At 41.1% G+C, this 15,084-nt stretch overlaps 1 protein-coding gene across 3 annotated transcripts in view; it reads right to left on the bottom strand.

Annotated features, from left to right (window-relative positions):
* LOC113634530 (transcription activator BRG1) overlaps window positions 1-14,866 on the bottom strand; it is a 19,425-nt gene extending 4,559 nt beyond the window's left edge. For 2 of the 3 annotated variants that reach the window (XM_027133559.2, XM_027133560.2), the window contains exons 1-26: window positions 14,721-14,866; window positions 13,150-13,361; window positions 12,818-12,950; window positions 12,124-12,534; window positions 11,152-11,232; window positions 10,726-10,993; window positions 10,445-10,571; window positions 10,072-10,245; window positions 9,520-9,693; window positions 9,160-9,381; window positions 8,248-8,378; window positions 8,095-8,149; window positions 7,352-7,461; window positions 7,073-7,220; window positions 4,657-4,820; window positions 4,504-4,570; window positions 4,293-4,403; window positions 2,875-3,117; window positions 2,613-2,726; window positions 2,343-2,450; window positions 2,125-2,211; window positions 1,872-1,918; window positions 1,609-1,775; window positions 921-1,084; window positions 526-753; window positions 346-423 (exon numbers count right to left, since the gene is read on the bottom strand). In XM_027133559.2, coding sequence (XP_026989360.1) covers window positions 346-423; window positions 526-753; window positions 921-1,084; window positions 1,609-1,775; window positions 1,872-1,918; window positions 2,125-2,211; window positions 2,343-2,450; window positions 2,613-2,726; window positions 2,875-3,117; window positions 4,293-4,403; window positions 4,504-4,570; window positions 4,657-4,820; window positions 7,073-7,220; window positions 7,352-7,461; window positions 8,095-8,149; window positions 8,248-8,378; window positions 9,160-9,381; window positions 9,520-9,693; window positions 10,072-10,245; window positions 10,445-10,571; window positions 10,726-10,993; window positions 11,152-11,232; window positions 12,124-12,534; window positions 12,818-12,950; window positions 13,150-13,353 — 3,816 coding nt within the window. In that variant the 5' untranslated portion in view covers window positions 13,354-13,361; window positions 14,721-14,866. Of the gene's footprint in view, window positions 1-58; window positions 203-345; window positions 424-525; window positions 754-920; window positions 1,085-1,608; window positions 1,776-1,871; window positions 1,919-2,124; window positions 2,212-2,342; window positions 2,451-2,612; window positions 2,727-2,874; window positions 3,118-4,292; window positions 4,404-4,503; window positions 4,571-4,656; window positions 4,821-7,072; window positions 7,221-7,351; window positions 7,462-8,094; window positions 8,150-8,247; window positions 8,379-9,159; window positions 9,382-9,519; window positions 9,694-10,071; window positions 10,246-10,444; window positions 10,572-10,725; window positions 10,994-11,151; window positions 11,233-12,123; window positions 12,535-12,817; window positions 12,951-13,149; window positions 13,362-14,720 lie in introns of all 3 variants that reach the window. The other variant, XR_007140649.1, reaches the window with a different exon arrangement.
* Between the last annotated feature and the right edge of the window lie 218 nt (window positions 14,867-15,084).

The following is a 15,084-nucleotide window of genomic DNA, read 5'->3' as shown; positions in this document are numbered from 1 at the left end:
GTTTTAAAACAAATATTTATCTATAAACTACACACTTTTTTTTTACACATAGACTCACAGCTCTTTTCTTTAAAGAAGCACTATGTCATTTCCAGAGTCCTCTGCTTCCATTGAGGTGAATTGTAATTGCAATTCAAACATAGACCAGCCTTCCTCCTTCCCCTCAATCCTCTGCTGGCATTCTGGAGGTCTCGTATGTCACCTTTTATAAAAGTCAGGCAGAGCAGAAAAATCAACTGGGGCGGAGCTTATTTCTGGGCCATAAAAATGAAAAACGAGTCATCTCTTGAGCCCATCGTTCCTCATTTATGATCATGCTGATAAATACATAAGAGGAAGGCAAACCATGAAGTGATCAAACTCCTCTTCACTCCTTGCTATCATCTGATTCACAGTTTCATCGTCTGGAACTTCATCCTCTTCCTGAATAAATAAGGATAGAGAAGAAGAACGAGTGAGAAACGAAGCGCATGAACAGCATAGTTGTTCAACATGTCAGAAATAGAGTATAGACATATCCGTGACCTCGTCCTGCTCCTCGTGCTCCAGGATGGCCTGCAGGAACGCACGGCGCTCGTGACTGGAAGATTTCTGGTCAAACATGCCTGCTTGGATGACCTTCTGGTCCACGTTGAGCTTGTACTTGGCAGCAGCGAGGATTTTCTCTTCAACACTGTTCACAGTGCACAAGCGTAACACCCGTACCTCGTTCTGCTGCCCGATACGATGAGCCCGGTCCTGAGCCTGCAGGTCCTACATATAGAAATGAAAGAGAAATTTAAAGATACTACCTCTATTCAGGAACTACTGTTCATTAATAATACAATCACAGAGGATAAAATACAGCTATCTGGACTCCATATTATGTTATTTAATGTCTTATACCAAGCGAGTACTCTGTGTTCAGGTGACTTTATTACCTGGTGAGGGTTCCAATCACTGTCAAAGATGACCACCGTGTCCGCACTCTGCAGGTTAAGACCAAGACCCCCTGCCCTGGTGCTCAGCAGGAAGATGAAGAACTGTGACTCTGGATCATTAAACATCTTCAGCAGCATGCCACGATCCTCTGCCTTAGTGGTACCTACACACAGAGTTCCCGCTGTTAGAACACAGTCGGATCTATCTATCTATCTATCTATCTATCTATCTATCTATCTATCTATCTATCTATCTATCTATCTATCTATCTATCTATCTATCTATCTATCTATCTATATGTCTTTCTGTAGGTCTGTCTGAGTTTCTAATCTACATGATCATGCTGCAGGAACTGTGTAGTTATTATTATTATTATTATTATTATTATTATTATTAAAGAGCATCTCTGAGGTTTATCTTGGTTTCCCACAGCACACAATCATCCAGATGTGCCTTCAGCGCTAACAGAGATGACGTATATTCTTAAAAGTTATACTGATCTTGAGTATAAGGATTATTTTGACCTATTCTGAGATGTTTTTATGCTCACCATGGTGATAAAGCGTGGTTATGTGAGTTATCCTAGATATCATAGTCTTACTGTACATATTATTGTTTGGTTTGATTGTAGATCGGAAATGAAAGAGAGAGAGAGAAAAAAAAAGTGTGATTAGCTGCTGGTCATACCATCCAGACGGAGGTATTTAAAGTTGCGATACGCAAAATAGTCCTCCATGATGGTCATCAGTGATGTCATCTGGCAGAAGAGCAGCACTTTGTGATTGGTCGCTCGGAGTTTGGGAAGGATCCGGTCCAGCACTTCAAACTTTCCAGAAGCTCGATACAGGTCAGCGCTGGTTAAATGTCAAAGGATAAAAGTGTCAGTCACTAAATTATTACTTTAAAATGTTAAGGCTAATGATATCTTCATGATGTGCTGAGAGACTCACCCTTGTACTATACCACCAGAAAACCCCAAGTGCTCAGAAAAGGACTCCTGCGTTAAATGAATTGAAAAAAGGTCAATCATTTAAAAAATGTGCTATTAGATGTGTGTAAATATTGAAAGAAGTAGAAATGCCTTGTATGAACCTGTTCTTATATAAAGTCTGACTCACACGATGAGGCAAAGAAAATACATATATTATAGTTTATGTCGATAAACAGACTGGCAATTGCTCTAATGCACATATTGTACAGTACCTCGATCTGCTGGAACATGTAGGGATGATTACAAATCTTCCTCAACTGCATGATTGTGTTCATCAGAGTTTTAGTGCCGCCTTTACCCTGAAACACACACACACACACACACACACACACAGAGAAATATTTTGTCATAACTCTGATCCTAAATCTGCATTCAGATATAAAGCAAGCTACAACTAAACTAATCCTCACTGGTAACTACAACTACTTACCTTCTTGTCTTTTTCAGATCCATCGGTCAGCAGAACCCCTTTGGCCTGCATGTGTCTGTAAAGAACCCTCTGCAGTGCTGACATATCGCACTTGATCACATATTCCACCTGTGGCAACACAACAAAGCAGAGAAAGCTCAACGTTTTCATACAGAAGTGCAGAAATTATGTTTTTAAGGATGGGTGCTTGTAAGCACTAATACTAATCTAGAAAGCTGCGCCACTTATTGTTGAGCTACTTATGCGATTTATGCTAAACGCTCTCCTGACCTTCTCAGGTAGCTGAGCTTCCACCTCTTTCTTCAGCCTACGTAACAGGAAGGGGCGGAGCACTTTGTGGAGACGGCGAATGATCAGGATGGTCTCCTCTTCGTTCAGGTCCACCTACGTGTTTGAAATAGGTAGTGACAGTGTATAGAGAGGTATATGATGATCGCATACTTACAAATACAACAATTACTAACCGTGTTAACCTTATTAACCTTATCGACTCTCAGACCCAGAGTAAATACAGTATAAAAACCCTTCCGACCTTCTCTCCTGTCATGGCAAAAGGGGCGTTGAACCACTGTTCGAAGGTGCTGCAGCTCTTGAAGATGGTTGGCAACAGGAAGTTGAGCAGTGCCCAGAGCTCAGGCAGCTTGTTCTGCAGTGGTGTCCCTGTCAGCAGTACGCGCCTCGGAGCCAGGTAGTGTGTGTTCAGCACCTGAGTCAGCTTACAGTGATGGTTCTTCATCCGGTGGCCCTCATCCACGATCATATACTTCCAGCGTATCTGGAACCGGTCACAACGCATGCGAATGAGTTCAATGCGATAAGGATTTAAACCTGTACCAGGCTGTAATCTGTGTCTGAACGTCTGAACAGCAATTAGTGCCACATCCATACTGTGTTTGTTCATCTATACGTTAAATAAAGGAATCTGTGGTCAGTTAGTCTAATGTATAAAATGAACGATGTAGAGTGAGCGTGATTGTGTAGTATTAATATAAACCAATTACACTGCAAAAACTCATAAGGACATTGGTGCTGATGGGAGTAATAATGATAGTATTATATTTAGGCAATTAAAATGCACATGGGGGGCACGGTGGCTTAGTGGTTAGCACGGTTGCCTCACACCTCCAGGGTTGGGGGTTCGATTCCCGCCTCCGCTTTGTGTGTGTGGAGTTTGCATGTTCTCCCCGTGCCTCGGGGGTTTCCTCCGGGTACTCCGGTTTCCTCCCCCGGTCCAAAGACATGCATGGTAGGTTGATTGGCATCTCTGGAAAATTGTCCGTAGTGTGTGAGTGTGTGAGTGAATGAGAGTGTGTGTGTGCCCTGTGATGGGTTGGCACTCCGTCCAGGGTGTATCCTGCCTCGATGCCCAATGATGCCTTGAGAAGTTCAGATAACGGTCGAAATGAATGAATGAATGAATGAATGAATGAATGAAAATGCACATGGCTTTAAAAATACACACATCAAGTCATGTTGGATGTGTTGTAATAATACCACTTCATTCAGTCAGGTGGATCTGATGTACACAGTTGAATAAAGTAAATTAAAATAAAAAATGAAGCTCATTTTCAGTCTGCCTACATGACTGCAAGTAACTGACATTGGATCAAAACTGTCCAATGCTAGTCAGATGTAGTTATGGAGGACACTGAGATGTGAGTGAGGCTGATCAGGATGAGAGATAAAACATCTATTTCCTTATAGGGATGTTGTAGCTCAGGGCTTAATGTGTTGGACTACCAACTGGGAGGTTGTGAGCTTGAAGGATCACCTAGGACCACCAAGCATCCACTGCTGGGCCCCTGAGCAAGGCTCTAAACCCTCGTTTGTATAAAATTAGATAAAGGTGCAAGTCTGCCAAATGCCGTAGATGTGATTACTGTTAAAATAAGTCTAATTCTGAATCTGCTAAACCAGATATATGCCCTTTTACAAATGTTCTTGTATTACCTTTGCCAATATTTGCTTGTCTTTAATGATGTACTCATAGGTGGTGAGAAGAACGTTGAATTTTCCACTGCGGAGTTGAGGAACAAACGCCCGTCTGGCTGCAGGAGATCCCTGAAAACATAAATATCAATATTCAGATAAAGATCTCTAGATTGTACTCATAAACAAAGCCTTTTGTTCATTTGTGCGTTAAGATCCAGGACCGACTCACCTTGTAGGAGACCTTCACTACAGACGGGGCCCATTTGTCAAACTCGTAGACCCAGTTAGAAAGAGTTCTACCCAAAACAACACAGAATTTTATGACCAAACATGAACGTAGAAACAAAAGGAAGTTTAGGAAAAACAGTAGTGTGTCACTCACGAAAGCGGTACGATGATGAGATATGGACCGTTGAGGCGTTTGTACTCCATGAGGTAGGTGATGAGCGCGATAGTCTGGATGGTTTTTCCTAAACCCATCTCATCAGCTAGGATTCCATTCAGATTATTATTGTACAGAGACACCAGCCACTCTAAACCTTTTATCTGTTGAAAAAAAGTGTTCAAAGGATAAAAATCGAATTACTTGGATTATTGACATTAATGATACAATAAAAGTAGGAATAATTTTTTTTATGTGTTCTTGTATTTGACAAAAATGATGAACTGGAAGGTCCAAATGTGGATATTCGAGGAATTATAGAGAGCTCTAATCATGTTTATTTGATTAAGGATTTTAAATTGTGCATCATTTTAACAGCACTTCCTGTTGTCAGAGTCGCTCAGTTCACATAAGCAACCCCGGCCTTCCTTGTTGTCATGTTTTTGTTTATGTTGCCACATCACTGGTTGTCACCTGTTTTCATTCATTCATTCATTTTCTACCGCTTATCTGAACTTCTCGGGTCACGGGGAGCCTGTGCCTATCTCAGGCGTCATCGGGCATCGAGGCAGGATACACCCTGGACGGAGTGCCAACCCATCACAGGGCACACACACTCTCATTCACTCACACACTCACACACTACGGACAATTTTCCAGAGATGCCAATCAACCTACCATGCATGTCTTTGGACCGGGGGAGCAAACCGTAGTACCCGGAGGAAACCCCCGAGGCACGGGGAGAACATGCAAACTCCACACACACAAAGCGGAGGCGGGAATCGAACCCCCAACCCTGGAGGTGTGAGGCAAACGTGCTAACCACTAAGCCACCGTGCCCCCCTCACCTGTTTTCATTTCAACTTTAAGTAGTTTCTATTCTTAAACCCTCATGTTTCTGTTTTCAGCACAAAGTTGTGTTCAGAGTTTACCTGCCTGTCTTTACCAAGCAGTTTTTGTGCTGTCATTGATCTTGGGTTTACACTGATATTGCTGTTCACCCTGACTTTATCTGTTTTTGTTCATGGTTCGATTCACGTTATGTATTCTTCTTCCTGCTTCTCTAATATACGCTTTAAACTCTGCAATTAGATGAAATCGAGTTTTAGAGGAAACCCTTTCAATTTGTACATGAGCGGTTGTTTCGACTTACAGCTGTAAACAAATAATGACATAAAAATAATAATAACCTTTATTTTCTATAGCGCCTTTAAAAGAACATCTCAAAGCGCTTTACAAAAGCAAAATAAAAACAACAAAAAATAAACACATAATATAAAGATTCAAATTAAAGCAACAAAAATAGACTATGAAATAAGCACTAGGTAAAATTACATTTAGTCAAATTAAAAGCTACCCTAAGTTGAGTTTTGAGTTGAGATTTCAAAGTGCTTGCTTTATCTCAGTTGGTAAAGAATTCCACAGTTTTGGAACTACAGTGGGGGACACGGTGTCTTAGTGGTTAGCACCTTTGCCTCACACCTCCAGGGTTGGGGGTTCGATTCCCGCCTCCACCTTGTGTGTGTGGAGTTTGCATGTTCTCCCCGTGCCTCGGGGGTTTCCTCCGGGTACTCCGGTTTCCTCCCCCGTTCCAAATACATGCATGGTAGGTTGATTGGCATCTCTGGAAAATTGTCCGTATTGTGTGTGTGTGTGTGTGTGTGTGTGTGTGTGTGTGTGTGTGAGTGAATGAGAGTGTGTGTGCCCTGCGATGGGTTGGCACTCCATCCAGGGTGTATCCTGCCTCGATGCCCGATGACGCCTGAGATAGGCACAGGCTCCCCGTGACCCGAGAAGTTCGGATAAGCGGTAGAAAATGAATGAATGAATGAATGGAGCTACAGTAGTGAAGAGAAGGCCCCTATCTCCCATCGATTTTAAACGAGTTAAAGGAACAGTTAAAAGACCAGTTTCAGAAGAACGAAGGTCGCAAGATAGAATATAAGAAATTAAAAGATCAGACAAATATTGAGGAGCTAACCCATGTAAGGCCTTGTAGGTAAGCATCAGAATCTTAAAATCAACCCTAAACCTAACGGGGAGCCAGTGCAAGGACTGATTAAGAAGGATTAAGGATTAAGGATTAAGAAATATGATCTTTTAACTTTGTTCTAGTAAGTATTCGCGCCGCTGAATTTTGTACTACCTGTAAATTGTTTAAGGTAGCTTTAGACACCCCAGCCAACAAAAACAAGGCATTGCAGCAATCAATATGGGAAAACGCAAAAGTGTTTTAACCGTATTTTGGATGTGTGGCTCAAACGTTAAATTGGCATGGAAAATAATACTAATTATCTCCAGTTTATTTCTGGAAATACATACAAATCATCAAGTCATGTGGGTTCGATTCCTGACATGAAAATGAATTTGAAACTTTTGTTGTGTGACAGACTTTGTTTTTTCTTTTTTTTTGTACCTGATACTGTTTGAGCTGCCCGTTAATCAACAAGGACGACTGTCTATCGACCTTTTCGGTGACCGCGTGAGCGACTGAGTAGTACGACTGCAGGCCGCATGTGAACGCTGCACCACCATATTCATCATCTACATCCTGCTTGGCATGCCTACAAAATAAAAACACACACACACACACACACACTCACATATAAGAATGATTTAAGGTTAATCGTATTCAATTATATTTAAATTATCTAATTCCTTTTATTAATCTTGCTCCCAGCCCAGCGGTACTTACTCAATGATGTGACGAGCGTCTACTTCTGAAACATCCTCACTGTCTGGATCTGGAATCTTTTTCTTCTCTTCCACTGGAGCCTGTGATGGTTGGGGCTCTTCCTCTTCCTCCTTTAGTGAGGAAGAATGCATTATCATAAAAGCAACAGTGCAGGTAAAGGTAAACGTTATGTGGGAAACTTCTGAAACAGTGCTGTATAGAATTGAAAAAGAAATGTTATTATAATTAGTAGTTGTATTCACATGTTCCAGTGTGTGTGCTGGAGCTGTATTTCGATATATTTTTACCCTCACAGACTGTGACTGTGTGTGTTTGTGTGTGTTGTGTGTGTGTGTGTGTGTGTTTGCATGTGTGTCTGAAGAAACATAAATAACAAAAATGATCTGCTTTAAGACTAGATGAAGATGTATAAATGTATACAAAGAAATGTATAATAGAAGTAAGAAAAAATATATATATATATATATATGATTATATTATATATGTATATATATGATTATTGCCCAAATGTTTCTGTAAATTTATGCAATACAAGCAATACAAAGCACCACATCAGTCCAATCTGTCTGAATCGTTAATATTTAGCCACATTCGAATATTTTGCAATCGAACTACATTAAAAATGTCATTCACAGCCTTCTTATAAATAATATATACGCATTACAAGTGCATTTTTATTTTGTTTTTTCTTTCTTGTACAATCATTTCAATGCAAAACATAATAACGCCGCTAGCTGCATCACCTCGTCCTCATCAGAACCTGTGTCCTCGCTGTCTGATCTCGGCGCTACCTCATAGCTGTAAAGAAAGAGAGTAAACCTTTAGAGCAACGAACTTCCTCTATAACCCCAGCTACTGTATGTGAGTGAAATCCCTCATGGTGTTCAGACGCTCACCCAGGGTTCATCTCCAGCCAGGTATCCAGCTGTCCCGCTTTGGGAGCGTCCACTCCGCTCAGGATCTTCCCGCTGTCCACGTGGATCACCTTCACAGGCAGGTCACTCATCTGACTCGTCTCGTCCAGCGGCTACGAAAGAAAGAAGATGCACAGATCCTGACGTGTCAATCGTGACGTGTAACCTGAACACCATCAGGGGGGGCAAAGTAGCAATAAGACTGGATAAAAAAAAATGTCCATACATTATTTGGACTCCTTAAGGACTCTTCTTATTACTTAGTCATTTTAAAGCATATTATACAGTCACTACCATAAATTATTCAATAACTACAGTCACTGAATGAGTCTTGTTCTGTGTTTAACATTCGCTTGTCCGAATCTTTACAGAATTAAATAATTTCGCTCAAACAAATTCATCCAGTTACACTACACAATAATTTCTTAAAGGTCATTCCCGGGTGTTATCCCATACTGTACCTAAGGTTAACAATTATTTCTGGCTATTCCTAACGTCTGACCTTTCACATTGTACATCTCTAAACCGTGAGTAAAGCGACAACAACCATGACAGAATAAATACAGCGCATGATCAATTTAAAGAGCATCTTGTCTCATGTAAGCATCGTGGCTCTGTTTTAAGCTTTCTAAAGTAAAAAGTGAAGCTAAACCTCAATTCTGAAATATGACTCGGGGTTAAAACGAGGTTCCGAATGATCTATGATGAAGCTGAGATTAAGCACAGTATGACAAGCCCTACATTATTATAAGCCCTATATATTACTATCCATGTGTAAAGTCCATGTTCAGGATTTCCTTAAAATTCTTCCTGTTATCAAAGTCATTATTATTCAGCAGCAGGTTCTAACGCACTCACACTGAGGACAGGCCTTCATACGAATCATTCACCGACCTCTCCATCTGGTCCCAAAGCGAGTGGCTGCCCTTCGGCGTTCTCCAGCTTCTTCTTCTTTTTCTTTTTCTTCTTCTTCTCTTTGAGAGCCTGGGCCGCCTTGTGAGCCCGAACCAGCTCGGTCAGGTTGGCCACGTACTCATCAGTCTGCTGCAACAGGTACGCCAGCCGCTTATCCTTCTTCTGATCGATCAGCTTCCTGTATCCCTCCTCATCTTCTGCCTGGAGAGCGAAGAAGAGTCAGTGGAAGATTGCGTTTGAGTATCAATCGAAACATATTCTGTATTAATGCTGCTGACGTATTTTAGTAGACTGCACAGACTGCGTGAATGTGACAAGGTTTCGTATCTATCTCCGTACCATCAGTCTCCTCATCCTCTCCTTCTCGATGCGTTCATTCTCTTTCTTCTGCTCTCGCTCTGTGTTGGCGTGGTACGTAGACACAGCTTTGGTCAGCTTCTGCATCTTTCCAGTGATGGAACGATGGTATTCTTTAAAGTCTTTGGCATGCTGGAGGATGCTGTTTAGATATTCCTGGGGAAGATAGATAGATAGATAGATAGGTAGATAGATAGATAGATAGATAGATAGATAGATAGATAGATAGATAGATAGATAGATAGATAGATAGATAGATAGATAGATAGATAGATAAATATTGTGAAAACATTTTATATACATAGGGCACGTGGCAAAATTCCAAAAAATGAGGCTCCTTTTAACGAATACAGGAGTTACCAAAAAAGTAAAGTTATTTTTAGTTAGGAAATGAATTAAAGGATAAAAACAAATTTTCACTAATACCTGGGTTAACTTTCTTTGTTATAACTTTGTTCATGTAACTTTTGGTTTGCTAATGTTAAAGTTTATATTTTGTTAATGTTAACCCGAAGCCCCGAAGAATGTCTTTACCTGATGTTTCTGCCGTCGTTTGCGTTCCTGTTCGATCTTTTGCTGTTTCTCCAGTTTCTCTGTGATTCGAGCCTCTCGCAAGGATTGTCTCTTACTGCGCTTATAAGCCTTCGCATCCAGAGCCGTCTCGAGAGCCGCGTCACGCCTCATACACACCACCACCTCTTGGCGCAGCTACCCCACATGTGCACGCACACACAAATTTCTGTTTAGTTGCTACATTAGTATACAACAAATAAAAGAAATAATAGCAATGAACTGCCTATTGCTACGTTTACAAATACAGCGACAAAGCAACCAGGGATCATTTATTTCCAATGAGAGTTGTTGTGAAAATATTTCGTGTGAAGTGTGAACGTATCATGGCAAACACCTGTCTCTGAAAGTTGAGCAGTCGCAGAGCTTTGAGCTCGATGGTGGCTTTCGTACGCAGGTCTCCAGCTAGTGAGCCTGGAAGATTCTCTAGCTCCTGGATGCGGTGTGTTATACGTGCTTCGAGCCTGATAAAGTATAAGATTTAAAAAAAAAAAAAAAACATTTTACAAAATAAAAACTATACTGAGTTGTTTTGTTGTTCAGGTATATGCTGGGCTTTGTGCACAATATATAATAATATACAATAATGTATAATAACATAAGAAGCATGTCCAATACCTGTACTCTCTCTCCTGTAGGATCTCCACAGGGTCCAGGCCGCAGGGTTTCTGCATGGGAGTGATTCGGTTGTGTTTCTGATGCACAGGGATGGTGGGCGCTGGCTGGGCCGAGTGCCCGGGGTGTCCAGGAGACTGAGTCTGAGGAGGCATGACCGGGGAGGCAGCAGGGGGCACAGAGGGGGGCACTGGAGATGGCCGGCCGGTGGGTTGTGGAGGTATCAGCTTTTGAGGAGCATTAGAAGGCGTGGCTGCGTTCACCATGGGACCTGAAAGAAAATTTCATATCCTTAAAAATGCTTCATATTCAGGTTTTTAATTCGTGTACAATGTTTAAAATGTACTCTAGCAGTAACCTGTGTTTCAAAAGTAATTCATTTGCTCCCTATAATGACTGCGTTGTTAAATAAAAATAAAGGTTTCTTACCCTCAGGCCAGGTTTTTGGTGGCCCGTTGGCAGGGGGAACGGCATTTGGGCCTGATGGGGGCACACTTGGTCCACTCAAAACTGCGGAGCATCCAGAACACACTGAACCTTTACTTAAGTTACCACAGTGGACTGCAGTCAACCCCAATGTTATGTTCCTCTAATATATTATATGTCTGAAATAAGTTAAATGAAACAAGCAACTTCAGATGTGCATCCTGTCCAGTGCTTTACATAACTATTCAACTCACTGAAACTTCACCACATTTTGTAGTGTTATAACCTGGAAGTGAAATGGATTTAACTGGGATTTTATGTCATAACATAAAAGAGCCCACATGCTATGAATGGGGGGATAAAATCAATATAGTTAGTAAATTTATTTACAAAAAAAAAAAAAAAACACCCGGTTTTTGTGACGGCATAAGTTTTCACCTCGTGGTTGTGGTTACTGTAAATCCCTAAAGTGAAGCTTGGTGGTGGTAGAATCATGTTGTGCGGATGCTTTTAATCGGCAGAGAATAAAAAACAGGTTTGGGTTAGATGATTAGATCTAGATTAGAATTGAGCTAGAGTCAAATACTAGGACAGTCCATGAAGAAATCCTGTCCCAGTCTGTAAGAGACCGGAAAGTACAGTGGATCTTTACATTCTAACAGGATAATCCCTTCACCTTAAGTGGTTCAAAATCAAGAACCTGTCTTAGAATGGACCAGTAAAAGACCCATTTTCCTCACAGGCCTCAGAGTCTCCATTCTATCTGACAGCGCTTGAGAAATCTAGCCAGGAAGAATGGGCAAAAAAAAATTGTGTCAAAATAATATTTAAATTAATTAATGCATAAAATGTGTAAAAGCAAGAGGAGATATCCTTATGCGAGTCACAGTAGTTAATTTGTCATTTTAATATTTGCATATTTCATTTTATCTATATTTTTAATGTTACAGTGCATAGCATCAGAACTTTGCTCACCATGCCCTCGACTATAGTTGGGTCCCAGAGGTCCAGGACCTGTACCTGGCCCTCCTCCTCCACCAGGGGGCAGACTTGGCATGGTCTGGCCTTGCTGCATGCCTGGCATGGGCCTCTTGCCCTGTACTGCCATCTGTAGATGGTCGGGTAGAGGCTGTCCACGTGCCAGCATCTTGTAGGCCATGATTTGTGCCCTAAGCTGGTGCAGCTGGTTTTGGTTAAAAGGTGTGGGGTTGGCGGAGGTTCCGGGTGTATTGCTCTGAGCCCCAGAGCGGTTCGGCTGGGAGTCAGTGCCCTCTAGTGGACTGGAGGAGGTGCAAGAAGAAGAAAGTAAAGGACCAGATGTAGGAGGGGCACCAGCTGGGAGAGGACTGGAGACGTGATCTGAGGAGCCCAGCGGAGACGGGTAGCCTTAATGAGCAGGAGAAAGAGATTAGTAGGAAAACTTGTCAGTGGAATGAAACAATTACTGCAATATTCAAAAATGAAATAGAACATAATTGGTACCGAACAGTAGTTAACCATTTTAACTCTCTGCTTAATTTTATTAATTTATTTATTATTCATTTATAATACAGCGACTACAGTGGAAATACTTGGAATGGTATGTAATTACTGTACATGATTGCTGAATATATACAAAGAAACTGAATACTCAAATCACTCATCTCACAATAAAATATATGGGTTGTACCTTGGGAGTGTTGGTCCATAGGACTCGGTGGAGGCCCCATGCCAGCATGTCCACCAGCTCTCATGGACACACCTTTCATCTGACCAAAACGAGATTCCTCTCCTACATTCTTCTCATGAAGACTCTCCAGAGACTGCACAAACATGTGCACACACACATACACACATACACATGCAATGCACACAATAACATATCCTATAAGGTACATTAAAAACCACATTTTATCACAGTAAATACTGTTCAAATGGGGTGACAACAACAACTTACCTGACATGAGTTTTAGCTCTTCTACAAACTCAAATATAATCCAAACACAAGTACTGTGGTCTTACTTTGTGCATGGAGTGCATACTGTCCTGCTGTGTGTAACCAGCGGCTCCTTGCTGAGGGACAGAGTGACCGGATGTGGTGGAGGGTCCCGGGCTTGGACCCATCATGCCATGGGAAGATCCAGGTGATGGTCCAGGCCCCATCATTGGCCCAGGAGAAGGCCCAGGACCAGGGGAAGGGCCTAACGGAGGATCTGGGGTGGACATGCTTCCTCCTGCATGTCAGAAAAAATCAGATTTATTATATAAATATCTAATCCTAGAACATCACAGAATCGTCAGGAAATGTTAATGATAATGATAGCATATTACTGTTATATTAATATCACTGCTGTGCTGAAAATCGTCCACCCAAATAATATACAGACAGTGGTATATATTGATATATAGAGAAATATCTGACATGTACAGTAAGAAGACATGTATCTGAAATGCAAGAAAGCAGCATCGTTATCTCATAACACCAGGATCCAAGGTTCAACCCTGTGTTCAGGTAAGTGTCTGTACAGAGCTTTGATCTCCCTGTGTCTGTGTGGATTTCTGGGGTCTCTAGTTTCATCACACATCCCAAAAAATTGGCAGTAATGGGTGTGTGAATGTGTGTGGGGTGTCCTGTGTTGGTCTGTCACCACATTCAGGGTGTATCCCTGCCTGGTGCCCAGTGTTTCTGGGATAGACTTTCACAGTGATTCACAGTGACCATGAATAGGTGGAGGTGAATAGGACCTTGATATGACTGAAGGAATGAATGAATGAATGAATGAATGAATGAATGAATGAATGAATGAATTAAATGCTAATTATCAGTACAGGGATATGAAGATAAAAACAAATGTGTATAAAATAAAAGCCCAATGCATAATTATGGAATTATTGTGCAACATCTGGAATGGCAAGTGATAATGCTGATTATGATCATGCTAATGATGATTATAATGATAATGAGGATGATGATGATGTTTATAATGATGTTGATGCTGCTGCTGATGATGCATATGATGATGATGCTGAGGCTGATGATGATAATGTTTATAATGATGATGTTGATGATGATCATGATGCTGATGTTTATAATGATGATGATGATTATGATGATGTTTATAATGATGATGATGTTTATAATGATGATGATAATTATGCTGCTGCTGCTGATAATGTTTATAATGATGATGATGACGATGATTATAATGATAATGATGATGACGTTTATAATGATGATGATTATGATGATGATGATGATTCTGATGATGTTTACAATGATGATGATGCTGATGATGATAATGATGATGATGCAGCTGGATGAGATTCATCTTGATTCATCTTTGAGGCTGGATAAAAACGTGACCATACGATGATTTAAAATGCATAACACAGATCTCTGATCACACACCCAAGAGAAGGATCACGCAAACGTAGCCTGCTGAAGAAGATCAGGATTTAACAGAGAAAATGTCCTCCACCTCGTCCTTTCTCGGCTCTGCATAAAATGGCCAAACCAGAACACAGCCGCGTTGTCGTTCTGTTCGTATTGAAAGACGGCGCGTGTATATTCTTGTAAAATAGACCAGACTTACCGGCGAAATCCTAACTGCAGGTTTAAGGGCAGTCGAGCTCTGGCTGTTGCATGGCTCAAGCAGATGACTGGTTTCGCTGTAATTACCGGAAAGCTTCCTAAGCAGTGATGAGCGATTCACGAGCGAATCGGCTCCTTTAAGGACGATTCTTTTCGCCGAGTCGGTTCGGTTTGCAAGCACAGCACTCCAATATATAATTAAAAAGATAATAATACTGATAGGCATCAGACCCCAAATAAAACACGTCTTTACTAAAGACTTTATATTCAAGTTAAATAATTTATTTTTACTTATTGAAAATGATGGTTATGTTGTTGATGGTTATGATTTGTATAAATATTAATAGGTTAGTTATATATATATA

The sequence above is a fragment of the Tachysurus fulvidraco genome, chromosome 5 (assembly GCF_022655615.1).
Source record: "Tachysurus fulvidraco isolate hzauxx_2018 chromosome 5, HZAU_PFXX_2.0, whole genome shotgun sequence".
Classification (NCBI taxonomy): Eukaryota; Metazoa; Chordata; class Actinopteri; order Siluriformes; family Bagridae; genus Tachysurus; species Tachysurus fulvidraco.
The sequence above is the reverse complement of the archived record's forward strand: the minus strand, read 5'-3'. Positions and strand labels throughout refer to the sequence as shown.